The sequence below is a fragment of the Bos taurus genome, chromosome 11 (genome assembly GCF_002263795.3).
Source record: "Bos taurus isolate L1 Dominette 01449 registration number 42190680 breed Hereford chromosome 11, ARS-UCD2.0, whole genome shotgun sequence".
Classification (NCBI taxonomy): Eukaryota; Metazoa; Chordata; class Mammalia; order Artiodactyla; family Bovidae; genus Bos; species Bos taurus.
The window spans coordinates 61,826,790-61,853,961 of record NC_037338.1 but is presented as its reverse complement, the minus strand read 5'-3'; the positions used below and the strand labels follow the sequence as shown (position 1 = coordinate 61,853,961).

At 38.5% G+C, this 27,172-nt stretch overlaps 1 protein-coding gene across 7 annotated transcripts in view; it reads left to right on the top strand.

The window, feature by feature from the left end:
* WDPCP (WD repeat containing planar cell polarity effector) overlaps positions 1–27,172 on the top strand; it is a 304,438-nt gene that overhangs the window by 169,639 nt on the left and 107,627 nt on the right. For 5 of the 7 annotated variants that reach the window (XM_005212781.5, XM_059891305.1, NM_001206786.1 and 2 more), the window contains 2 exons: positions 23,681–23,869; positions 26,974–27,097. In XM_005212781.5, the coding sequence (XP_005212838.1) occupies positions 23,681–23,869; positions 26,974–27,097 (313 nt within the window). Of the gene's footprint in view, positions 1–23,680; positions 23,891–26,973; positions 27,098–27,172 lie in introns of those variants that run through there. The other 2 variants (XM_059891309.1, XM_059891308.1) reach the window with 2 other exon arrangements.

The window sequence follows — 27,172 nt, the reverse complement described above, 5'->3', positions numbered from 1 at the left end:
GCTCACTAAAGCAAAGCACAGTGAAATGAGGTATGGCAATAAAAGGCGTTAAATTTATCAAAAAAAAAAAAAAATAAAGTGCTGAAAAATTAAAGCTGTCAAAAAAAAAAAACAAAGTAGGGGCAGTATTCTTTAACAATGACAATATCATAAAAAACAAAGAAAGGCTGTAAAAGTGTTCCAGATTAAAAAAGACTTTATCAACATGACAATGAAATGCAATATCTGATCCTGGACTAGATCTCGTACTAGAAGGAAAAAGTGCTAAAAAGGACACTGAGGGTCAGTTAACAGTAGTAGAATACAGACAGATTTAATAAAAGTATTTTATCCATGTTAAATTACTGAAGTTGACAACTGTACTATTACAGTTATTAACCGAATATCCCTATTCTTAGGAAATTCAGAAATATGTACTGAAGTATGTGGGATACTTCATGGGAATAAAAACCATGATATCTGCAGCAGGCCTTCCAAGAGTTTAGAAAAAAACTTTTTGGGTGGGGAGCAGACAAATAATAAAGAAATGGGGTGAAATGATAAGAACAAGTGAAAAATCTGGGCAGAGGTTATATGGATATTATTTGTAGTATTTTTGGAACTTTTCTTTAAAAAAAAAAAAAAAAGAAATAGTACATATGAGAATATTTTAAAAGTACTTACTATGTCCCTTGTAAAATTCTGTGTGTAGGGATATAATACTTTTTCTATTAAGTTATTTTAGATAAGTGTTCATTTCTTTCCAGATTGAAAATGTGTAAAACAAGTGTTTTAAAAGAAGAGGAAGGAAAATGCTTGGTTAGAATTTGCTAAAGATATTTGTGTAACTTTATGTTTTTCTTCTAGATAAAAATATTCAAAAAATTATTTCAATATTAGGAAAATTATGTATTAATGTATAGTATTTCAACCAGGAAGCTTTAAAGCAGAATTTTATTTGCCTTCTATAGGTTTGCATTACCAGGTATGTCCTAAAATATATGACACTTTTTAGGCAGTTTTGATAATTTAACATTCTTGAGAGGAACTTTCTTAGGTTTAAAAAAGCATATTTCAATTAGTGCACATTATTGTCCATCCTAAAGGAGATCAGTCCTGGGTATTCATTGGAAGGACTGATGCTAAAGCTGAAACTCCAGTACTTTGGCCACCGGATGCGAAGAGTTGACTCATTGGAAAAGACCCTGATGCTGGGAGGGATTGGGGGCAGGAGGAGACGGGGATGACAGAGGATGAGATGGCTGGATGGCATCACCAACTCAATGGACGTGAGTCTGAGTGAACTCTGGGAGTTGGTGATGGACAGGGAGGCCTGGCGTGCTGCGATTCATGGGGTTGCAAAGAGTTGGACACGACTGAGTGACTGAACTGAACTGAACCGATTGCAACCTGAAAACATAGAAAAGTAGATACATTTCAAAACCCCTTACAGGATTTGGCTCTGTGGCACAAAGTTAAGTTTTTAAAAACTTTGTAGTGTTTGTTAAATAACTGTCAGTTTACTTGTTGTTTTTAATGGATCTACTTGCCTCTGAAATAGAATGAATGAAATAAGTCTAATGAAAATGACTTAACTTGAAAGCTATTAGGGATATAAGTGAGAGCTATGTTCTTTTCACATGAAAAAAAAAAAGAATCTAAATCCATTCATAACATTAGTATTACCCAAGAAAAATATGTTTGGAATCTCATTTATTATGAGATAATCCAGTTCTACTTTGCCCAACTACACGTTTAATAGTGGTATGTCTCCACGCACAACACTTATTAAAGTGGATGTTAGATGTTTTGCATATCTGTTGAAACTCTCTCCCTCTCTGTATATCCCAGTTACCTGTCAAACAAGAAGGCAGTCTACTAACATACACCTAGCTTTTCTTCAGCCCTCCCTTGTGGGCCTACTCACAACAGCTTTGCAAAAAGCACAGCTTTCTCTTCCTATCTCTAGCACATTTGCCTTCTTACTAAAGTAAACAGGCTCTCAGTGTAGGGATTTAGAGGGCTTCCTGCTAATTGCCAGCTTGTAAACTTAATTGGACTATCTCCCTGGGCACTGTTCCTAAATCAATTAGGCAATGAGTTGGCTGTCACCTCTTTTTCCCAAGTAAGTCTCTTGGAAGAGAATTATCCAATAGAAGTCAAGCATTCAAATGAAAAGGTGATAACTTCTGCAACTGACATTTATCATTTAAATTTTATTTTCAATATGACTTACAAGATTTATAGAATAGGGAAATTTTACAGTCTTCCAGGGTCTTTAAAAGAACAAAACATGGAGTTTCCCAGGATTTTTGAAAATGTATTATAAGATTAGTGTTTATTATATATTATTTTTCCTAGGAAGAGTAGATTCCTTGAAACAGTATATTCCAGCTAACAGATCTTTTTCTTTCTTTTTTTTTTTTTAAAGAAAACCCTGTTTAAAGAACAGATTTTTCTTAGGATCTGCTACTAAATACATCCAGAAATTTTAATATACTTCTTGAATTAACACAGTGCTGATTCTGGGCATCCATGTGGAATTTTCATGTATAATTCAAGTTACTGCATATATAAACAGGTAGTTTCATGTGCAGTTTCCCCACTAGGGAGCATTTATGAGATGTTTTTCATATGCTTGTTATGCAAGCCTTTGGAAAATTTGACATGAAAGGTGTAGCGTACAATTTAAGAAGCTGAGATAGATCATAGTTTAAAATAGAATGCTGTCATATGTAAACGTGTCAGTGGCTGCTGCCAGCATGCCAAGATTTTTGGAGTCTGACTCTTAGAATAGGTCAGTTAGTGTAATGTTGAAGACTAGAGCTTCCATTCTAAATGCTTATAATTATCACACGAATGCCACTGGAGGTTAAAAGGCCATCACCACTGTTTCTATAAGAATGTGAAAAACTAACATGTCTTCCTCAGGAGGGAGCACGACGTGTCATCCTTCAAGGTAGAGGCAGTGTGTAATCAGAATTTCTTTACCTAACAATCATTATTCATATTTCCATATATGTAAACTGGGATTAATTTTAAAAAGAGGAGTTCCTAGTTGTATTTCTTAGATATAAAAGCTTTTTGATACTCATCATCACCTTTTCCAACTTTCACTGCTCTCTTTAAACTCATGTGATCAGCTTCTTGCCCTTTCAACAGAGAATCTCCCCTTTTAATAGGTTTTTCATTAACTTTATCTGCTCCTCACCACCTACCCAACCACTTACCTCCATGTACATAAATCTTTTTGGTTTCAATTCAGTGAGATAGGAACCTTTCTCTTACCTAAGACTAGTTCCACGCTGGATCCCTCAGCATTCCCCTTGACACTTTTACTCTGTCACCTTCCCCACTCTCCCCATGAATCTTGCTACATCAGCAGGCTCGGGCCCAAGCCACCATGAAACAAAGCAACATACATACATCTATTCCTTAAAATTGTTTCTCCTCTGCTATTAATCAAATATTCACCATCCTTTCACAGTCAAGCTCTTAATAGAATAATGAACACTGAATTTCTCTGCTTCTTCGCCCCCATTCCTCCTCATAGCACCACCTTCTGGCTCTTTTCTTCAGTGTTCTGGAGCTGCTCTTGGAAAGGTCACCAGTGACTTCCTATTTGATACACATATTTCTCTTAAGTTACTTGATGACTTTTCAACATTTGATGGCTCCTGACCACATTACCATCAAAGTCTCATTGTTCTTGCCTTCTGTGACTCTCGATGCAACTTTTTGGCACTTTTTTATGCTCTTCTTCTGCCTCTTCATGAAAATATTCAGGCTCTCCAAGGTTCCATCTTTAGCTCCCCTCCCATTTTATGCAAAATGAGAGTTTCTTTATTTTTTTATTTTAATTGGAGGCTAATTACTTTACAATATTGTAGTGGTTTTTGCCATACATTGACATGAATCAGCCATGGGTGTACATGTGTTCCCCATCCTGAACCCCCTCCTACCTCCCTCCCCATCCCATCCCTCAGGGTCATCCCAGTGCACCAGCTCTGAGAACCCTGTCTCATGCATCAGACAAAGAGTTTATTTTTTATTTTGGTATCCTGTCTCTGACTTCAGCCCAGGCCACTGCTCTCCACCCCCACGTTAACCTGGCCTATAGGAAACCTCCCCACTGAGTCTGCACAATTGCCTCAGATTTATTATGTGCAGACTTGAAGTTGTCATCTTTCTCCCTGCTTCTCCTCCTATATATTCCAGTTTAAGGGATATTATAGTTATTTAGATGGACAGAATTGCAAGTTAGAAATCATCCTAGAATCCTCCCTCATTCCTAACGCCATATCCAGTCAGCAATTAAATGCCATCAGTTCTGATTTCTGAGGTTTTGTTCAGTCACTCAGTTGTGTCTGACTCTTTTGACCCCATGAACTGCAGCATACCAGGCTTCCCTGTCCTTTACTATCTCCTGGAGTTTGCTCAAACTCATGTCCATTGAGTCGATGATGTCATCTAACCATCTTATCCTCCTGCCCTCAATCTTTCCCAGCGTCAGGGTCTTTTCCAATGAGTTGGATCTTCACATCATGTGGCCAGAGTATTGGAGCTCCAGCATCAGTCCTTCTAGTGCATATTCTTGGTTGATTTCTTTTAGGATTGACTTATTTGATCTCCTGGTTGTCCAAGGGACTCTCAAGAGTCTTTCCAGCACCACAGTTCAAAAGCATCAATTCTTTGGTGCTCAACCTTCTTTATGGTCCAGCTCTCACATCCATATGTGACTACTGGGAAAACCATAGCTTTGACTATATGGACCTTTGACCACGAAGTGATGTCTCTGCTTTTTAACACAACATCTAGCTTTGTCATAGATTTTCTTCCAAAGAGCAGGTGTCTTTTAATTTCATAGCTGTAGCCACTGTCCACAGTGATTTTGGAGCCCAAAATGGAGTCACTCTTTCAGTGGTTTCCCCATCTATTTGCCATGAAATGATGGAATTGGATGCCATGATCTTGGTTTTTTGAATGTTGAGTTTTAAGCCAGCTTTTTCACTCTCCTTTTTCACTTTCATCAAGAGGCTCCTTAGTTCATCTTAGCTTTCTGCCATAAGGGTGGTATCATCTGATTATCTGAGGTTATTGATATTTCTCCTGGCAATCTTGATTCCTGCTTGAGCTTAATCCAGCCCAGCATTTCTCATGATGTACTCTGTATATAAGTTAAATAAGCAAGGTGACAGTATACAGCCTTGACGTACTCCTTTCCCAATTTTGAGCCAGTTTGTTGTTCCATGTCTGGTTCTAAGTGCTGCTTCTTGACCTGCATACAGATTTCTCAGGAGTCAGGTAAGGTGGCCTGGTATTCCTATTTCTTTAAGGATCTTCCACAGTTTGTTGTGATCCACACAGTCAAAGACTTTAGTATAGTCAATAAAGCAAAAGTAGATGTTTTTCTTGAATTCTCTTGCTTTTTTTTCCTGATCTAGTAGATGTTGACAATTTGATCTCTGGTGCCAAATCCAGCTTGTACATCTGAAAGTTCTCAGTTCACATACTGTTGAAATCCACCTTGAAGGATTTTGAGCATCACCTTCATTAATTGCATGTGAAATGAGTGCAGTTGTGCAGTAGTTTGAACATTATTTTACATTGCCGTTCTTTGGGATTAGAATGAAAAATGACCTTTTCCAGTCCTGTGGCCACTGCTGACTTTTCCAAATTTGCTAGCATATTGAGTACAGCATTTTAACAGCATCATCTTTTACAATTTGAAATAGCTCAACTGGAATTCCATCACCTCCACTAGCTTTCTTTTGTAGTGATGCTTCCTAAGGCCTACTTGACTTCACATTCCAGGATGTCTGGCTCTAGGTGAGTGATCACACCATCATGGTTACCTGGGTCATTAAGACCTTATTTGTACAGTTTTCTGTATATTCTTGTCACCTCTTCTTAATATCTTCTGCTTCTGCTAGGTCCATACCATTTCTGTCCTTTATTGTGCCCATCTTTGCATGGAATGTTCCCTTGGTATCTCTAATTTTCTCAAAGAGGTCTCTAGTCTTTCCCATTCTATTTTTTTCCCTATATTTCTTTGCACTGTTCACTTCTGTAGGCTTTCTTATCTCTCCTTGCTATTCTTTGGAACTCTGCATTCAGACGGGTATATCTTTCCTTTTCCCTTTTGCCTTTCACTCCTTTCCCCACTGCTTGTAAGGCTTCCTCAGACAACCATGTTGCTTTTTTTGTGTTTCTTTTTCTTGCTTATGGTTTTGATCACCACCTCCTGTGCAGTGTTATGAACCCCTCTGCCTTAGTTCTTCAGGCACTCTGTCTACCAGCTCAAATCCCTTGAATCTATTTGCCACTTCCTCTGTATAATCATAAGGGATTTGGTTTAGGTCACACCTGAATGGCCTAGAGATTTTCCCCACTTTCTTCAATTTCAGTCTGAATTTGGCAATAAGGAGTTCATGATCTGAGCCACAGTCAGCTCCCAGTCTTGTTTTTGCTGACTGTATAGAGTTTCTCCATCTTTGGCTACAAAGAATGTAATCAATCTGAGTTTGATATTGATCATCTGGTGATGTCCATGTGTAGTGTTGTTAGAAGAGGGTATTTGCTATGACCAGTGTGTTCTTTAGGCAAACCTTGGCAAAATGAAGCCTTTTCCCTGCTTCATTTTGTATTCCAAGGCCAAACTTGCCTGTTACTCCAGGTGTCTCTTGACTTCCTGCTTTTGCCTTCCAGTCCCCTATGATGAAAAAGACATCACTGCCTAAAACATCTCATTCTATTCAGCCTTGCTGTGATTACCTTAAATCTAGACCTTCCCTATTGTACCATGATCAAGCAGTGGCCCTCTGTCTGTAATGCTCTGCCTTCCAATCTTCCCCACCTACCGCTCAATTAATCCCCTTAAGTGCCACCAGAGTGCACATCTGTTCATAGATTTGGCTTCCCTGGTGGTAAAGATTCTGCCTGCAATGCAGGAGACCCTGATTTGATCCCTGGGTCAGGAAGATGCCCTGAAGAAGGGATCGGCTATCCACTCCAGTATTCTTCTTGGAGAATTCCATGGGCACAGAAACCTGGTAGGCTACAGTCTATGGGGTCACAAAGAGCTGGACATGACTGAGTGACTGACACTTTCAGTTTTCTCTTTTCTGCAGCTTGAAATCCTTCAGTAGTTAATAAGCCCTGTCTGTCTCCTAGGCTTCATCTCTCAGCTCTGCTGCCTTAGGAGCTTCCCAATCACAGCATGTACTCTCACACTCCTCTTTCCATAGTGTGTTGATCATTCCATCTACTTAGAGTGCTCCTACAATGTGCTTATAACACCTGCAAAGTTAGGAAAAGGTTAAATGTCCGAGTGGTGATATTAAATAATTAAAGCTAACTTCTTCCCTCTCATAGGATTTTGAAAATCATGGGCAATATTACGTATGTGTCTGTCACTTCATCTAAACAGCAAGTAGTATGATTTTTCTCTGAGAACTTTTACAAGAAGTATGTGTTCTTTAAAAGAGTTATTTTTAATAAGTTATTTAAAGTTTACTTTACCAAAGTGGTCATTGGTGGCAACTTATTGCTGGAAGAAAATGTCAGGTACTTTATTAGATGCCTAGTCATCTTAAAACTGGATCTCGTGTCATTTGAGATGGATTGCTGTTCCAGACAGCATTCTGCTTTCTTCATACAAAAGTGATGACAGATTTTTAAATCATGTTTTTCAAGTGTAATTTACAAATAAATTATACCTATTTAAAATGTATAGATCAATGAATTTGGGGAAATATGTATATCCTCATGATTACCAGAGACTGTTGGAGGGCACAAAGCATTTGTGTGCCAAAGGAACAAGGAGAAAGGAGAAATGACCCCACAAGAGGCTGAGCCAGACCTGCCTGTGAGTGATGCAGGGTCTCCTGCAGAGGTGTGTGTCAGCGGTGGCCTGCTGTGCGGTCCTGGGAGGGGCGTGTTGGCAAAAGTCTGTTTGGAGGTCACATTTAGCCCTAACATAGAGTCTGTAGTCTCAGGATAGGGTCACCTCAGGCCAAACAACTAGTGGGGTTGTGGGGGGCTGCGGTGAGGACACAGCCCCACCCATCAGTAGAAAATTGGATTAAAAATTTCCTGAGCATTTCCCTGCCCACCAGTGCAAGACCAAGTTTTCCCCACAGTCAGTCTCTTCCATTGAGAAGAGATTCTGGCAATGCCAAAGAATATTCAAACTACCACACAATTGCACTCATCTCACATGCTAGCAAAGTAATACTCAAAATTCTCCAAGCTAGGCTTCAACAGTACATGAACTGAGAACTTCCAGATGTTCAACCTGGATTTAGAAAAGGCAGAGGAACCAGAGATCAAATTGCCAACATCCGTTGGATCACTGAAAAAGCAAGAGTTCCAGAAAAACATCTACTTCTGCTTTGTTGACTACACCAAAGCCTTTGACTATATGGATCACAACAAACTGTGGAAAATTCTTAAGAGATGGGAATACCAAACCACCTGACCTGCCACCTGAGAAGTCTGGTCTTCAGCCCCATGTACTAGGGGAAAAAAGTACAAATATTTGTGACATAGACTACATACCAATTTATTTTAAATTGGCATTTAAAGATTATCATCTTCAGTTACTAATGATTATTCAGTTCACTTCAGTCACTCAGTCGTATCTGACTCTTTAAGACCCCATGGACTGCAGCACGCCAGGCTTCCCTGTCCATCACCAACTCCCGGAGCTTACTCAAACCCATGTCCATCGAGTCGGTGATGCCATCCAACCATCACATCCTCAGTTGTCCCCTTCTCCTCCCGCCTTCAATCTTTCCCAGCATCAGGGTCTTTTCTAAGAAGTCAGTTCTTCACATCAGGTGGCCAAAGTATTGGAGTTTCAGCTTCAGCATCAGTCCTTCCAGTGAATATTCAGGACTGATTACCTTTAGCATGGACTGGTTTGATCTTGTAGTCCAAAGGACTCTCAAGAGTCTTCTCCAACACCACAGTTCAAAAGCATCAATTCTTTGGCATGCAGCTTTCTTTATAGTCCAACTCTCACATCCATACACAACTACTGGAAAAACCAGTAGTCTGTGAATCAAGGTAAATTGGACATGGTCAAGCAGGAGATGGCAAGAGCGAACATCAACATCTTGGGAAACTGAAATGGAACAGGAATGGGTGAATATAATTCAGATAACCATTATGTCTACTGGTATAGGCAAGAATCCCTTAGAAGAAATGAAGTAACCCTCACAGTCAACAAAAGAGTCTGAAATGCAATACTTGGGTGCAGCCTCAAAAATGACAGAATGATCTTGGTTCGTTTCCAAGGCAAACCATACAGTATCACAGCAATCCAAGTCTGTGCCCCAACCAGTAATGCCGAAGAAGCTGAAGCTGAACGATTTCTATGAAGACCTACAAGAGCTTCTAGAATGAATACCAAAAAAAAAAAAAAAAGAAAGAAAGATGTCCTTTTCGGCGTGGGGGATTGGAGTGCAAAAGTAGGAACTCAAGAGAGACCTGGAGGAACAAGCAAGTTTGGCCTTGGAGTACAAAATGAAGCAGCACAAAGACTAACAGAGTTTGCCAAGAGAATGAAGTGGTCATAGCAAACACCTTCTTCAGCAACCCGAGAAACTTTACACATGAACATCATCAGATGGTCAAAACAGAAATCACACTGATATATTCTTTGCAGTCGAAGATGGAGAAGCTCTATAGAGTAGGCAAAACACGACCTCGAGCTGACTGTGGCTCAGATCATCAGTTCCTTACCACAAAATTCAGGCTTAAATTGAGGAAAGCAGGGAAAACCACAAGACTATTCAGGTATGACCTAAGACAAATCCCTTAGGGTTATACAGCAGAGGTGGCGAATACATTTCAAGGGATTAGGTCTGATAGAGTGCCTCAGGAACTGCAGACGGAGGTTTGTAACATTGTATGGTGGCAGTGACCAAAACCATCCTAATAAAAAAGAAACGCAAGAAGGCAAAGTGATTGTCTGAGGAGGACTTACAAATAGCTGATAAAACAGGAGAAGTGAAAGGCAAAGGAGAAAAGGGAAAGATATACCCATTTGAATGCAAAGTTTCAAAGAATAGCAATGAGAGATAAGAAAGCCTTCTTAAGTGAATAAAGCAAAGAAATAGAAGAAAACAATAGAATAGCAAAGACTAGAGATCTCTTCAAGAAAATTGGAGATACTGAGGGAATATTCCATGCAGACATGGGCAGAGTGAAAGAAAACGGCAAGGACCTAAGAGAAGAAGATATTAAGAAGAGGTGCCAAGAATATACAGAAGAACTATACAAAAAAGATCTTAATGACCCAGATAACCACAACGTTGTGGTCACTCACCTAGAGCCAGACATCCTGGAATGTGAAGTTAAGTGGGCCTTAGGAAGCATTACTACAAAGAAAGCTAGTGGAGGTGATGGAATTCGAGCTGAGTTACTTCAAATCCTAAAAGACGATGCTGTTAAATTGCTGCAGTCAGTATGCTAGCAAATTTAGAAAAGTTAGCTGTGGCCACAGGACTGGAAAAGGCCAGTTTTCATTCCAATCCCAAAGAAAGGCAATGCCAAAGAATGCTCAAACTACCGTACAGTTCACTAATTTCACATGCTACCAAGATTATGCTCAAAATCCTTCAAGCTAGGCTTCAGCAGTTCGTAAACTGAAAACTTTCAGATGTATAGCTGGTTTTAGGAAAGGCAAAGGAACCAGAGCTCAAATTGTTAACATCCACTATGTCATAGAAAAAGCAAGGGAATTCCAGAAAAATATCTACTTCTGCTTCATTGACTACACTGAAGTCTTTGAGTGTTGATCACAACAAACTGTAGAAAATTTTTAAAGAGATGAGAATCCCAGACCACCTTACCTGCCTCCTGAGAAACCTGTTTGCAGGTCAAGAAGCAGCAGTTAGAAACAAATATGGAACAATGGACTGTTTAAAAATTGGGAAAGGAGTATCTCAAGGCTGAATATTGTCACCCTTCTTATTTAACTTCTATGCAGAGTACATCATGCAAAATGTCAGGCTGGATGAATCAGAAGCTGGAATCAAGATTGCTGGGAGAAATATAAGCAATGTCGTATATGCAGATGATACGACTCTAATGGAGCTTCCCAGATGGAGCTGGTTATAAAGAACCTGCCTACCAATGAAGGAGGCATAGGAGATGTGAGTTCAGTCCCTGGATTGGGATGATCCCCTGGGGGCAGGTATGGAAACCCAGTCAAATATTCTTGCCTGGAGAATCCCATGGACAGAGGAACCTGGCAGGCTGCAGGCCATTGGGTCACACAAAGTTGGACAGGTCTGAAGTGACTTAGCATGCACACACCGCTCTAGTGGCACAAACTGAAGAGGAACTAAAGAGCCTCTTGATGATGTTGAAAGAGGAGAGTTAAAAAGCTGTCTTAAAACTCATAGTCATATAGTCTTTATGGACCTATAGTTATATAGGTCCATATAGTCATATAGGTCCATATATCCAAAGCTCTGGTTTTTCCAGTAGTCATGTACAGATGTGAGAGTTGGACCATAAAGAAGGCTGAACACTGAAGAACTGATGCTTTCAAACTGTGGTGCTGCAGAAGACTCTAGAGTCCCTTGGACAATAAGGAGATAAAACCAGTCAGTCCTAAAGGTAATCAACCCTGAATATTCAGTAGAAGGACTGATGCTGAAGCTGAAGCCTCAATACTTTGGCCACCTGATGCAAAGATATGACTCACTGGAAAAGACTGAGAGCAGAAGAGGGCAACAGAGGATGAGATGGTTAGATGGCATCACCGACTCAATGAACATGAGTTTCAGCAAACTCCAGGAGATAGTGAAGTACAGGGAAGCCTGAAATGCTTCAGTCCATGGGGTCGCAAAGAGCTGAACACCACTTAGAGACTGAACAACAATGTGATTACCACCATAATCAAGATGTAAAACATTTCCATCACCCTCAAAATTCTCTCAAACCCCTTTGCAGTCAGTCCCTGCCTCCCTCAAAGCTAAAGCACATTGATCTGTTGTCTGTTATTACAAGTTAGATCAGCTTTTTCTAGAATTTCATAGAAGTAGACTAATAAATTGGTACTTGTTTGTATCTGGCTACTTTCACTCAGTATTAATCTTAGTGAATTTTCCATATTGGTGTGTATATCTGTAAATTTTCATTTACATTATTGAGTAGTATTCTATTATATAGAGATATCACAATCTATCTTCACATGTTGACAGGCAGTTTAGTTGTTTCCAATTTTAGCCAGTTTCATTGACTAGCCAGTACTAGTCTTTGTATGGAGGTGTATTCTGATCTCTTTTGGGAAGAACCTTGGAACTGAGTACTACGCTAAGTTTAATTTAAGAGAAAAATAGTTTGGAGTTCCAGTTATTCCACATCTTCACTAAACTTGGCATTATTGCTATTTTTAATTTTAGCCATTGTAGTAGGTGTAGTTGGTGTTAGTTGGCATTTCCCTGATGAACCTTGGAGTTGTTCATCTTTTATGTGCTTATTGCCATATATATATCTTCAAATCTTCTGCCCCAGTTGAACTGGATTGTTTTTTATTGAATCATAAGTTTTTATATATTCTGAACACAAGTTCTTTCTTGGATACTAGTATTGTGAATATTTTCTTTCATCCTATAATTTACCTTTTCATTTTTTTTTTTTAAACTAGATTTTAGGTGCAGAAGTTTTTAGTTTTGATGAAAGCCAACTATTAGATTTGTTTTAATTTATGACTTGTTGCGGGGAGCCGGTGAGGCATTCTGCTCATGACAAAGGTCATGAGGAAGGAGGCTCGGCATACGCAAAGGCGGGATCGAGCCTCAGGAGTCCCCCCGGATATTCTCGAGCATTTTCCCCCAAAAAACCAGAGTCTGCCTACTTTATTGCTTTGTGCTCTCACCTCTGACTTTACTGGGGGCTGTCCCCTACCACCATCTCTCTCTCTCTCTCTCTGTCAAAGAGTTAACTTACAGCTCCAATTAATAAAGTTCCTGGGCAATTAGGAGTGTTTAAATCCAAACCCCTCAGATGGCTCTCTAACTCGCCTGACAAGTTTACCCGGACTCCTGCAGCTATGCATACGATTGTTTACAGTCTCCTAGCCTCCAGAGGCACGGGAAGCTTAAGATATTCAAATAGCTTAGAGCCTCTCAGAGAGTTAAAAACTGTCAGAATAAACTAGTAAAGGATTTCATTGATGAGTCAATGCTTGTTGCCAAGTTTTCACATCCGCTGAATTGTATCCTTGAATGTGTATTAATTAATAGTTGGTATATAGTAAAAAATAAGTAGTGGCCTTGGTGTTAGTAACTTTAGACCCTTAAGGTAATAAATTCTTTCCTTTGTTGTAAGCCCATTACACATCCGCCCTATAGGAGTGCAATTTTATCTTTGGAAGATGGTGCCAAACCTTAAAATAATTACTCTTAGAGAAAATAAGTCTTTGTTGATAAGTCCTTGTCAAGAGTCATAAAATGTTAGTAGGCCTTCTGGCCAGAAGATGATGTAAATCACCTGAACCATTTGTATACGATAAATTTGCAGGAAAGAAACCTTGGTTTTTGATAAGAATCAAAGACTGCTGACTTTGCATCCCCTATTATCCTCTATGTGTAACTTAGGGTATAAAAGCCCCTGTTAAAAATAAAGCTACGGGCCTTGCTCACCAACGCTTGGTCTCCCCATGTCATTCTTCCCTTTAACTTCCAGCTGAGTCTCCATCTGGAGCGCGGAACCCACCACGCTTACTAATTATGCCTGGGCTTCTAAGACCCACTCGAGAAGGTGTCTAGGGTGAGGCACCTTCCACTATTCGAGAGGGCGCCTGCGGCCTACGTAAGTGGTGCAAACTTCTTGTCTTGAAGTTTTATTGGTCTCCCTCGTAAACCAAGCTACTCAGCTTCTTTTCTCCACTGAATTTTCCTACTGAGCTATCCTCATTCTATTGTTCTCTATATCTCTAATTAGCATATAAATAGTCGCCTAGGCCGTCTCTCCTTCGAATACCCTGGATCAGCTGGGGCTGGTCCCCGGCAACTTGTATTGTCTGTCTTATCAAAATAGTCTTTGACCCTTTTTTCTTCTAGAAATTTTATTATTTTAGCTCCTACAATTAGGTTTATTGACTAACTCAAGTTATATCTTTGTATATGGTGTGAGATATGAGTTGAAATTAATTTTTAATATGAATATTCAGTTGTTCCAGAAGCAGCTGTTGGAAAGACTATACTTTCACCATTGAACTCCTTTGACCATATGTGTGTGTGTATCTATAAAAAGACTCTGTTCTTGTCCATTGATCTATATGTCCATACTTGAGTACCACACTGTCTTCATTATGGTGGTTTAACAGTAAGTCTTGAAGCCAGGTACCATTAGTCCTCCAACTTTGTTCTTTTCAAAATTGTTTTGGTTACTCTACATGTTTTGAATTTCTATATGTTTTCAAACTAACTTGTCAGTTTCTATAAAAACACCTAATGGAATTTTGATTGAGATTATGTTGAATCTATAGATCAGTTTTGGATAGAATGACAATTTAACAATATTGTAGTGTTGCTCAGTCATGTCCGACTCTTTGCCCTCCCATGGACTGTAGCCCACCAGGCTCCTCTGTCCACGGGATTCTCCAGGCAAGAATACTGGAATAGATTGCCATTCCCTTCTCCAGAGGATCTTCCCGACCCAGGGATTGAACCCAGGTCTCCTACATTGCAGGCAGATTCTTTACTGTTTGAGCTACAGGGAAGACCTAACAATATTGAATCTCCCAATTTATGAACACAATATATCTCTCCATTTATCCAGGCCTTTAATTTCTCCCAGCAGTGTTTTATATTTTAAAATGTACAAGATCTTGTAAATAGTTTGTTCATGTTTTTGGATGCTATTGTAAATAGTATTTTTAATTACAAGTTTTAATTGTTCATTGGGATTTTATAAAAATAAAATTTGAAAATATAGAACATGTATCCTGCAATCCTATTAAACTCATTAGTTGGAGTGACTTTTTATTATAGATTACTTAGGATTTTCTACATAGATGATTATGACAACTACAACTAAAAACAAGTTTCATATATTCTTATCCTACCTGCAGGCCTTTTGTTTTCTTCTCTGTTTTACTATCTAGGATGGTACAATATTAAGTAGAAATGAAAACAGAAGATATCTTTGCTTTGTTTCCAGTCTTAGGTGGTCAGCATTTAATATAGTGTATGTATGATGTTATTGGGCTTCCCTGGTGGCTTAAATGGTAAAGAATCTGCCTGGAATGTAGGAGACCTAGGTTCGATCCATGGGTTGGGAAGATCCCCTGGAGAAGGGATTCTTTCTCATTCCAGTATTCTTTTTTTTTAAATATATATATTTTATTGAAGTATAGTTGACCTGCCGTGTTTCAGGTGCAGAGTAAGGTGATTCGGTTAAACACATACACATATGTAATTTTTGAAACTATTTTCCATTATAGGTTATTATAAGATACTGGCTGTAGTTACCTGTGGCATACAGTACACTTTAGTTGCTTGTTGCATATCTATTTTTTTTTTACTTAGAAATCTAGCATTCTATTCATACTAAGTCAAACAAGTGTAATCAAAATGTCATAAATTTTTTAGTTAGGCAAAAATTTGTAAGTTTTCTAAAATATATATATTATACATATTTTTAAAAAAGAGATGGAGTAATTGAAAAACCTAAAGTAAATTAAATCAGAGCACTGAATATGAAATAGAAAAAGTGAAACAAACTAGATAAAAGTAAAAGATCTTCATATAGTTCAGTTGTTTTTTAATATGGCTGATCATTAGAAAAGTATCTGGAGCTCTGGAGGAAAAAAAAGCAATACCTAGGCATTTGTATTTTTCAAAAAACTCCAAGGTAATTCTGATATGCATCTGGATTTTAAAAAGTGACTACAGGTTTTTCTATTAAACTGTAGTTTTGGTGATAATAGAGTTCTTTCATTTTTCTGTGGACCAATCATGATACTATGGTATTAAGTAAGTAATAGTTATGTAATCACAATAGTAAAACATGTTTATCAGTTTTCACAGTCAATAGCCAGACAAAAAATAAAAGATAGTTATAGCTGCAAGCCCTAATGGGAACATGATTAACCTAAACAATATAAAATCATTACATACAGTTTGGGGGCATCAAGCAGAGTGATGTGATAAGTGGAAGTGCTTACATGCACATGCTTCCATACACCCAGGTAGCCTATGTTTTTTGGTTGGTGCATTTAATCCATGTACATTTAAGGTAATTATCAGTATATATGATTTTATTACCATTTTCTTAATTGTTTTGGATTTATTTTCTGTAGGTCTTTCCCTTGTCTTGTGTTTCCTGCCTACAGAAGTTCCTTTAGCATTTGTTGTAAAGCTGGTTTGGTGGTGGTGAATTCTCTTAACTTTTGCTTGTCTGTAAAGCTTTTGATTTCTCCATCAAATCTGAATGAGAGTCTTACTGAGTAGAGTATTCTTGGTTGTAGCTTCTTCCCTTTCATCACTTTATGTATATCATGCATTCCCTTCTGGCTTGTAGAATTTCTGTTGAGAAATCAGCTGTTAGCCTGATGGGAGTTACGTTGTATGTTATTTGTCATTCTTCCCTTATTGCTTTTAATATTTTATCTTTGTCTTTAATCTTTGTCAGTTTTAATTACTGTGTGTCTTGGTGAGTTCCTCCTTGGGTTTTTCCTGCCTGGGACTCTCTGTGCTTCCTGGACTTGGTTGACTATTTCCTTTCCCATGTTAGGGAAGTTTTCAACTATTATCTCTTCAAATATTTTCTCAGGTTCCTTCTCTCTCTCTCTCCTCCTTCTGGGACCCCTATAATGTGAATGTTGATGTGTTTAATGTTGTCCCTGAGGTCTTTTAGACTGTCTTCATTTCTTTTTATTCTTTTTTTCTATATTCTGTTCTATGGCAGTGATTTCCACCACTCTGTTCTTCAGGTCATTTATCCCTTCTTCTGCCTCAGTTATTCTGTTGTTGATTTCTTCTTGTGTGTTATTCATCTGTCTGTTCTTTAATTTTTGTAGGTTTTGGTAAACATTTTTGGGATCTTCTCTTGTTTTCTCAGTATTCTGGATCATCTTCACTAACATTATTTTGAATTTTGTTTCTGGAAGGTTGCCTATCTCCATTTAGTTTTTTTCTGATATTTTACCTTGTCTCTTTATCTGGAACATAGCTTTCTGCTTTTTCATCCTGATAAACTTTCTGTAATATATTTTTTCTTCTAGCCACCATGGGACTGTGGTTCTTCTTGCTTCTTCTGTCTGCCCTCTGATGGAGGAGGCGAAGAGGCTTGTGTCAGCTTCCTGATAGGAGGGACTGGTGGTGGGAAAAATGAGGTCTTGCTCTGGTGGACAGGGCCTTGCTCAATAAAGCTAATTCAATTATCTGCTGATGGGTGGGGTTGTGCTCCCTCCCTGATAGTCGTTTGGCCAGAGATGACCCAGTCCTAGGGTCTACAGGCTGTATGGTAGGGTTAACCTCCAAGAGGGCTTATACCATGGGGGACCTTCTCAACTTGCTGCTGCCAGTGCCCCATCCCTGTGGTGAGCCCCTGCCAACCCAGGCCTCCACAGGAGAACCTCCAACACTAACAAGGAAATTTTGATTCAGTCTCCTGTGGGGTCACTGCTCCTTTCCTCTGGGTCTTGGTGCATGCAAGATTTCGTTTGTGCCCTCCAAGACTGGAGTCTCTTTCCCCCAGTCCTGTGGAAGTCCAATAATCAAATTCCACTGGCCTTCAAGGTCAGAGTCCCTGGGGATTTCCAGTCCCTTTGTCAGATCCCCAGGCTGGGATGCCTGATGTTGGGTTCAGAACCTTCACAACAGTGGGAAAACTTCTTTGGTATTATTGTTCTGCAGTTTGTGGGTCACTCACCTGGTGGGTATGGGATTTGATTTTATCATGATTGTGCCCCTCCTACCATCTTCCTCCAGCTTCTTTGTCATTGGGCATTGGATATCTTTTTTGGTATCTTTTATCCAGCATTCTCCTGTCAATGGTTGTTCAGAAGATAGTTTTAATTTTGGTGCTCTTGCAGAAGGAGATGAACTCATGTCCTTCTTCTCCATCATCTTCAACTGGAAGCCCACTTTAGCATTCTTGCCTGGGAAATCCCACGGACAGAGAAGCTGGCTGCTACAGTCAATAGGGTTGCAAAGAGCTGGGCACAACTGAGCAACTAACACACACACGGTGGTAGGAGGTTGAGGAAGTCCCCTTCTATTCCTAGTCTACTGGGTTATGTTTTCTTGAGTGGATGTTCAGTTTTTTTCAAGTGCTTCTTTTTTCTGTATTAAAATGATTGTGTGATTTTTCTGGTCATATAGTGAACTGATTAGTTTTCAGATGTTTCAGTGACCTTGTATTTGTGGGATAAATCTCTTGTTCATGATATATTGTGTTTTTAATATGTTGCTTAATTTGTTAATATTCTGTTAAGGATTTTTGTATTTGTTTATGGGAGGTACTGACCTTTAGTTTTCTTTTTCTTCTCCTGTGATGTTTGTCAGTTTTGGTCTCAATGTAATGCTGATATCATTAAATGCAATAGGAATCATTCCCTCGTCTTATATTTTGAGTTATGTAAAGGTGATATTATTTCTTCTCTTACTGTTTGAGACAGTTCACCAATGAAGTCATCTGGTTTTTTGTGTGTGTATGTTTAAAGGTTTTTAAACTTCACATCCAAATTTAAATAATATAGGATCATTCAGGCTATCTATTCTTATTTCTTTTTAAATGAGATTTGATAATTTGTGTCTTTCAAGGAATACATTTCATTTAAATTATATTTATATCTATAAAGTTAGTCATATTATTCACTTACTATTTTTTAATGTCTGTGGGACCTGTAGTGATTATTCTTGATACTGAGAAGTGTATCTTCTCTTTTCCTCAATTTAGGCAGAAGTTGTTCAATTTTATACATTGTTCCAAAGAACCAGCTTTTGTGTTCATTGGCTGCTTTTTAAGTTTTTCTCTTTATCACCTTTTAAACAATTTGATTTAATAAATTGATCATAAACATTTATGACTATATGTTAGCTTTTCCTCTCAATATGTCAGTTATTGCTCATGTTAGAAGTATTAGGATATAGACAAACTCAATAGATTTCAGCATATTTTTGGTTGTCTTCAAAATTCTTAAACATTAATATCTACTGCAAAGGAACCACCCTGATTTATGAAGACTTCCAGCACTTTACTGTAGGATCATGAGGACTTTCGGAGAAGGCAGTGGTAACCCACTCCAGTACTCTTGCCTAGGAAATCCCATGGACGGAGGAGCCTGGTGGGCTACAGTCCATGGGGTCACGAAGAGTCAGACACCACTGAGTGACTTCACTTTCACTTTTCATTTTCATGCACTGCAGAAGAAAATGGCAACCCACTCCAGTATTCTTGCCTGGAGAATCCCAGGGATGGGAGCCTGGTGGGCTGCTGTCTATGGGGTTGCACAGAGTCAGACATGACTGACGTGACTTAGCAGCAGCAGCAGCATGAAGGCTTTTGGACAGTAGCATTTGTTGATTCTACCAACACAAGAAGAATAGTAAAGTTTTATTGCTTAGTACAGTGGGGGTGCTGGTGTAAGTCGCTTCAGTTGTGCCTTACTCTTTGTGACCCTGTGGATTGTAGCCCTCCAGGCTACTATGTCCATGAGATCCTCCAGGCAAGAATACTGGAGTGGGTTGCCATTTCCTCCCTCCAGAATAGTCAGGGTAATTCCCCAGATTCCTTATCAAGTTGAGTCCTGCTGGTATAGTACAAGGTCTCACTTTTATATGATTTGAAGTTAAAATCAATACTTTCAGGATCTTTCTCATGAGCTAATACATTTTTATAAATTCTGAAACCTATAACTATTTCAGGTAAGTGATGATGATGATGACAGTAATGAAGAGTTATAGTAGTATATTATATACTTTACAGATTCCAAATAACTTCACATACATTTTTTCATTTAACTTTATGATTATTTGTACTGAGAAGTTTTTGTAGATTCACTCAAATCAGTAAACGTTTGCAGAAGGAAAAAGATTTTACAAACAAATATTTTTTTAAAGCTTAAAAAAAACCTTAAAAGGTGCTAGTGCTTATTGTCATTTAATTACACAGAATTTGTTTCACAAGAGGTCTTCCATATTTAAAAGATAAGATAAAATTCGAACAGAATGCCTCCCCCCCCCCGACCCACCGCTTTGTTTGATGTTCGTATTTCTGTTAGCTTAGAAGTGCATTTTCTTTAGTTATGCAAGAGGATCAATAACAAGATTAATTCTAATTATTTCTTTACTAATAATCATTTCTTTATAATAATCTCAAAAATGACAGAATGGTCTCTGTTCATTTCCAAGGCAAACCATTCAGTATCACAGTAATCCAAGTTTATGCCCCAACCAGTAATGCTGAAGAAGCTGAAGTCGAATGCATCTGTGAAGACCTACAAGACCTTCTAGAACTAACACCCAAAAAATATGTCCTTTTCATTATAGGGGACTAGAATGCAAAAGTAGGAAGTCAAGAGATACCTGGAGTAACACGCAATTTTGGCCTCAGAGTACAAAATGAAGTAGGGCAAAGGCTAATAGAGTTTTGCCAAGGGAAGGTACTGGTCATAGCAAACACCCTCTTACAATATAAGAGAAGACTACACGTGGACATCACCAGATGGTCAGGACTTTAATCAGATTGATTATATTCTTTGCAGCCAAAGATGGCGAAGCTCTATACCATCAGCAAAAATAAGACTGGGAGCTGACTGTGGCTCAGATCATGAACTCCTTATTGCCAAATTCAGACTGAAATTGAAGAAAGTAGGGAAAATCACTGGACCCCTCAGGTGTGACCCAAATCAAATCCCTTATGATTATACAGTGGAAGTGACAAACAGATTCGAGGGATTAGGTCTGATAGAGTGCCTGAAGAAATATGGACGGAAGTTTGTGACATTGTACAGGAGGCAGTGATCAAGACTATCCCAAGAAAAAGAAATGCAAAAAGGCAAAATGGTTGTCTGAGGGGGCCTTACTAATAGCTATGAAAAGAAGCGAAGCTAAAGGAAAGGAGAAAAGGATATACCCATTTGAATGCAGAGTTCCAAAGAATAGCAAGGAGAGATTAGAAAGCCTTCCTCAGTGATCAGTGCAAAGAAATAGAGGAAAACAATAGAATGGGAAAGACTAGAGATCATTTCAAGAAGATTAGATATACTGAGGGACCGTTTCATGCAAAGATGGGCTCAATAAAGGACAGAAATGGTAGGGACCTAACAGAAACAGAAGATTAAGAAGAAGAGGTGGCCAGAATATGCAGAAGAACTATGCAAAAGGGATCTTCATGACCCAGATAACCATGATGGTGTAATCACTCACCTAGAGCCAGAATCCTAGAATGTGAAGTAAAGTGGGCCTTAGGAAGCATCACTACTAACAAAGCTAGTGGAGGGGATGGAATTCCAGCTGAGCTATTTCAAATCCTAGAAGGTGATGCTGTTAAAGTGCTGCACTCAATATGCCAATAAATTTGGAAAACTCAGCAGTGGCATCGGGACTGGAAAAGGTCAGTTTTCATTCTAATCCCCAAAAAAAGCAATGCTAAAGAATATTCAAACTACTGCACAATTTGCACTCATCTCACACACTAGCAAAGTAATGCTCAAAATTCTCCAAGCCAGGCTTCAACAGTATGTGAACTGTCAACTTCCAGATGTTCAAGCTGGTTATAGAAAAGGCAGAGGAATCAGGGATCAAATTGCAAACATCCATTGGATCATCTAAAAAGCAAGAGAGTTCCGGGAAAACATCTACTTCTGCTATATCGACTATGCCAAAGCCTTTGACTGTGTGGATCACAACAAACTATGGAAAATTTTGAAAGAGATGGGAATACCAGACCAGCTGACCTGCCTCCTGAGAAATCTGTATGCAAGTCAAGAAGCAACAGTTAGTAGTAGACATGGAACAACAGACTGGTTTCAAATAGGGAAAGGATAATGTCAAGACTGTATATTGTCACCCTGCTTATTTAACTTATATGCAGAGTACATCATGAGAAATGCCAGACTGGTTGAAGCACAAGCTGCAATTGATTCCTGGGAGAAATATCAATAACCTCAGATACACAGACAACACCACCATTATGGCAGAATGTGAAGAACTAAGGAGCCTTCTGATGAAAGTGAAAGAGGAAAGTGAAAAAGTTGGCTTAAAACTCAGCATTCAGAAAACGAAGCTCATGGCTTCACGTCCCATCACTTCATGGCAAATAGATGAGGAAACAATGGAAACAGTGAGAGACTTTATTTTGGGGGGCTCCAAAATCACTACAGATGGTGACTGGAGCCACAAAATTAAAAGATGCTTGCTCCTTGGAAGGAAAGCTATGACCAACCTAGATTAAAAAACAGAGACATTGCTCTGCCAGCAAAGGTCTGTCTAGTCAAAGCTATGGTTTTTCCTAAGTCATGTATGGATGTGAGAATTGGACTATAAAGAGAGCTACATGCTGAAGAATTGATGCTTTTGAAATGTGGTGTTGGAGAAGAGTCTTGAGAGTCCCTTGGACTGCAAGGAGATCCAACCAGTCCATCCTAAAGGAGATCAGTCCAGAATATTCATTGGAAGGACTGATGCTGAAGTTGAAACTCCAATACCTTGGCCACCTGATGCGAAGAACTGACTCCTTGGAAAAGACCCTGATGCTAGGGAAGATTGAAGGCAGGAGGATAAGGGGACAATAGAGGATGTGATGGTTGGATGGCATCACCGACTCAATGGACATGAGTTTGAGCAAACTCCAGGAATTGGTGATGGACAGGAAAGCCTGTCATGCTGCAGTCCATGGGATTGCAAAGAGTCAGATACAACTGAGTGACTGAACTGAACTGAATATTCATTAGTAATCAAAGATGATAATCTTTAAATGCCAATTTAAAATAAATTGGTATGTGTTATTCTATGTCATAAATATTTGTACTTTTTCCCGCCAAGTACATGTGGCTGAAGATCAGATGCAACTTAATCTGGTCAATAAGAATTGTGTTACATCAAAATTCTGTCTTTACGTATATACCACAGGGACTTCCCTGGTGGTCCAGTAGTTAAGAATTTGCCCTCCAATGCAGGAGACGTGGGTTTGATTCTTGATCAGGGAACTAAGATCCCATGAGGCAACTGAACCCATATGCCGCTACTAAAGAAGCAATGTGCTTGTGCCACAGCTGCTGAATCCACATGCTCTGGAGCATGTGCCCCATCACTAGAGAAGCCTGTGCACTGCAACGAAAAGACTGCATTTCTCAGTGAAGACCCCCCACAGCTAAACACACACACACACATAAATACAATAGAGGCCTAAATGACATATGGGAAATTCAGTTAGCTATTGTGATTTACCTAAAAGTTCTCACATTTATTCATTTTTAGTCTAAACAGTTGATATGTAGAGTAAAAAGTTTTACTATGTGGTGAATGGTAAGCATAAGCAAGATGGAGTTGGTAGGTGATACTTGAAGATTTGACCACAGTGCCATATATGACTATTGGCCTCCCCCAGACCCCACGTTTCAAGCTCTTTATGCAAGAAAAGATCACTGTTTTTTTTTCCTTTCTAGAAAAGTTAAATGTTATTTTTATTTTTAAATGACTCACTTGATTTTATGTATTTTTTGTGACAGGCATCTTCACACAAGGACACCTGGGTCAGGTAGACATCATCTCCCAGTATATTCACTGTGACGAGATCTTTGAGGCAGTAAACATCCTAAGTGGTATGAACTGGGACACTCTGGGCCATGAGTGCTTTATCAGCATGTGTGCCATTGTAAACCATCTTCTTAGACAAAAGCTCACGCCAGAGAGAGAAGGTCAGATTTAAAATATATTTCGTAAGTGAGTTTTGTATATACATGAAATATGTTTTATTGAGTTGGTTATTTTTTGAGGATGCTTTGGAGTTGTATTACTGGAACTAAAAAGACAAAAATATTCATGCCCTATTAAACTGACAAAATCAGGTATCAAATAATTACTCCTATATGGTAACTTACTGTATAGTATTTGTCAACATAATAACTTTTCTGTATATACCTGTGTTGGAACTCACAATGAAGTCATTGCACATTTCAGACTAAGTTCATGTGTAGAATATGCTCAGATTTTAAACTTTGATGAGGAATTTCATGTACTTTCTAGGGTTTGGAAGACAAAGGGTCCTAAACAAAAATCCTTATTTCTCCTTCACTTTAAACAGTAGTATTTCTCACATCCCAAGTTCTTTGTCCAGACAATAGACTTTACCAGTGATTGTGTGTGTGTGTGTGTGTGTGTGTGTGTGTGTGTGACAGAGAGAGAATTACAGCTTAGGTTGTTCTTCTTGTTTTCGTTTTAACTTAGACTTCTAATCCCCCTCTACCTTGTGGCTGCCTGGATTTCCTAACCTTCTGTAAATAAGTGATTTTGTCCATAGGATCTCAGATGTTTATTTTCAGAGAGAGATGAGGCACTGTAACCCACCCCCCCGAAAAAAGGGGGAAAAAAAAGTGCCATGTGGAATAATGAAATCAGTTTTTCTATTTTGCAGTATATATTATTTTTATTATGAGTAATTTATGTACTTAATGTAAAATGCATCTAAACATTCTTGAATTTGTATCTTTATTTCAAATGTTTGTGATTAGCATTGACATTAATAGTGGGAAACCATGGCCAGTGAAGATGTTTCTAGAGGTGATTTACAACGTAAAGAAAACAGGAAATATGTCAAAAAGCCTTTATTGGAGAGCTTTTTCCCTCACTGCCTTCTTTCCATATTTATAGATTTTCTTATTCCATTTTATTACATTTCAAAGTAAACATGGTAGATAGTATTCTGTACCTAACCTTCTTTTTAGTAATTTTAGAGAAGAATAATCAGTAAGAACATGTTCTTTCAAGAAGTCTGCATCGTGAGACTTGGCCTCAACTCATAGGAGGCCCACAATATTTATTTAATGTTAACTGAATGTGCTTTTTGGAGGTAGTCCAACACATCTATGGAGATTCCAGTGCGTCTGCAATGAGAAAATGCCTAGCATATGCTTGACCCACAGTAGGTACTCAGTGGATGTTAGTTAAAAAGAAGAGTATAACTTCAGAATTTGGGGGCTCTAAGGTTACTGTAATATTTTCACCTGCAGAGTTATCTCAAGTAATTATTTGTTAGTATTGGTATACTCTCAAGATTAGGTAGATAGCAGGGTGCCTAAAGAAAGCCTGTTGTGGTAAGCATAACCCATGTAAGAGATCATAAATTTACAGTTGAGGAAATATGAAGACAACAATATATTGACTCTTACTCAGAACACCATGAAATTGTTAGCACCTTAGTGAATTTGTGTTGTAAGATTCCTGTGTAGTAAGTAAGATTATTAGGGAATTCACAAATGGGTATTATCAGGTTCCTGCCTTAATAAAGGATATTATCAAGGAACCATATTGGGTGGATACGGAAATAAAAAATTTGTATGATACACTAGGCTATTAAAATAAAATGCTTTCATGATGCTAGGTTATCAGAATATGTACATTTTAAGTAGATGTATGCATTTTCCCCCAAGTAATTGCAAAACACTTTTCTAAAACATTCACAATTCTTCTCTGTTGAGATTTATTCTATCTGAATCTAACAAATTTGACATGGTAATTTGTTTCCTTTTATTAAGGGAGCCCAGTGAGCTCTTTTATTTGTAGCTGGAGCTGTGGTTATCTTCAAGATCTTCATTTCTGCCTTAAACATCAAGCTGGGCTATCTAATGAATCTGTAACTGTGCTGGGAGCTACAAGTATTCCATGTAGGCTCAAACATTTCAGATGTACGAAACATGCTGTCAAGAAAACAAGCAATGGCAAGAGAATCTGGCTTGTTTTCACAATGGCATTGCTGTATTCAATTTTAATCTAAATTGACTGCTGCTTTCAAAGAAAATACCCCCAAAGTTCATCTTACTTTATTGTCTAGATCTGAGATTAAAAAAAGAAATTACCAGCAGCTTAGCAAAGTCCATAGCAATTGCTCTGATGAGGTATTTAATACTTTCAAACCCAAATATACCTAAAAGAGTTCTGCTAAATAAGGATGTTTATTCAACCTAGTGCTAGTAGTGCAAAAAAAATCAGTGGAATCCTACTGTGAGCTGTATTCTCATACAACGCTCACCATTATGGTAATTATATATTTCCCAGTGATTTCTTGGGGGTAACACAACCCCACTGGCATGTCTTGGCAAAAGTGTAAATTAGACAAAAAGTGCCCTTTTCTCCTAATCGCTAGCCCTTTGGCTTATCAAACCTGCTCTACAGTCCTTCTTTCCTATCAGGAAGTCAGTTGACCAGAGTAGATTAGCATGGGATCCCTCCCAGGGATGTTAACTTTCACCCTTGGACAAAACCAAGAATGTTGTGTTGTTTTGGACAGTATTTAGGAAAGGGAGAGGGATTTTTGATCTTTAAGTTGTAATAAAGAAATATTATTACTCCAATAAGTCTGTTTTTATTTGCATTATTTTTAAAGATATTTCTAATACTGACTCCAAAGCCTAATGTAGTAAGACTAATTTCCTCCTTTCAGCTAAAGAGAGTAAATGTTGTGCACACTGTGAGTTGATTTTACTGGAAATACTAGTTTCGAATTGTGTTACTCTGATGAGTCACTGTTTTAATTACCCATTTGTGGTGAGAGGTTGATTCATTATGGATTTCTTCAGTTGTGACAGCTTTTTGTTGCTCAGAGTCATTGTCAGCTTTGCTTCAAGTGAAAGTTTATACACAGGTTTGTTTTTGTACCAGCTGTCATATTTTAATTTCATCTTTTCCTGCAACAGGCTCACATTTCATCCAAGTTTGCAAAACCTGACTGACTGCAAACATGAGTATTCTGTTGTAATTGAAGGAGTTTCACTTGTTTTAGTGCTGCTATGTTTGAATTCCACAGCACAGCTTGAGGCAAGCCTTGGAACCTTCTATGCTCCAACAAGACCACTCCTGGATACGACTATATTAGAATACAGAGACCAAATCAGCAAATATGCAAGGAGATTCTTCCACCACTTGCTCAGGTAAATGATAACTTCAGATTAATTAGTGTCAGACTAATTACCTATTTAAGGAACCATCTTCTTTAATTAGAATAT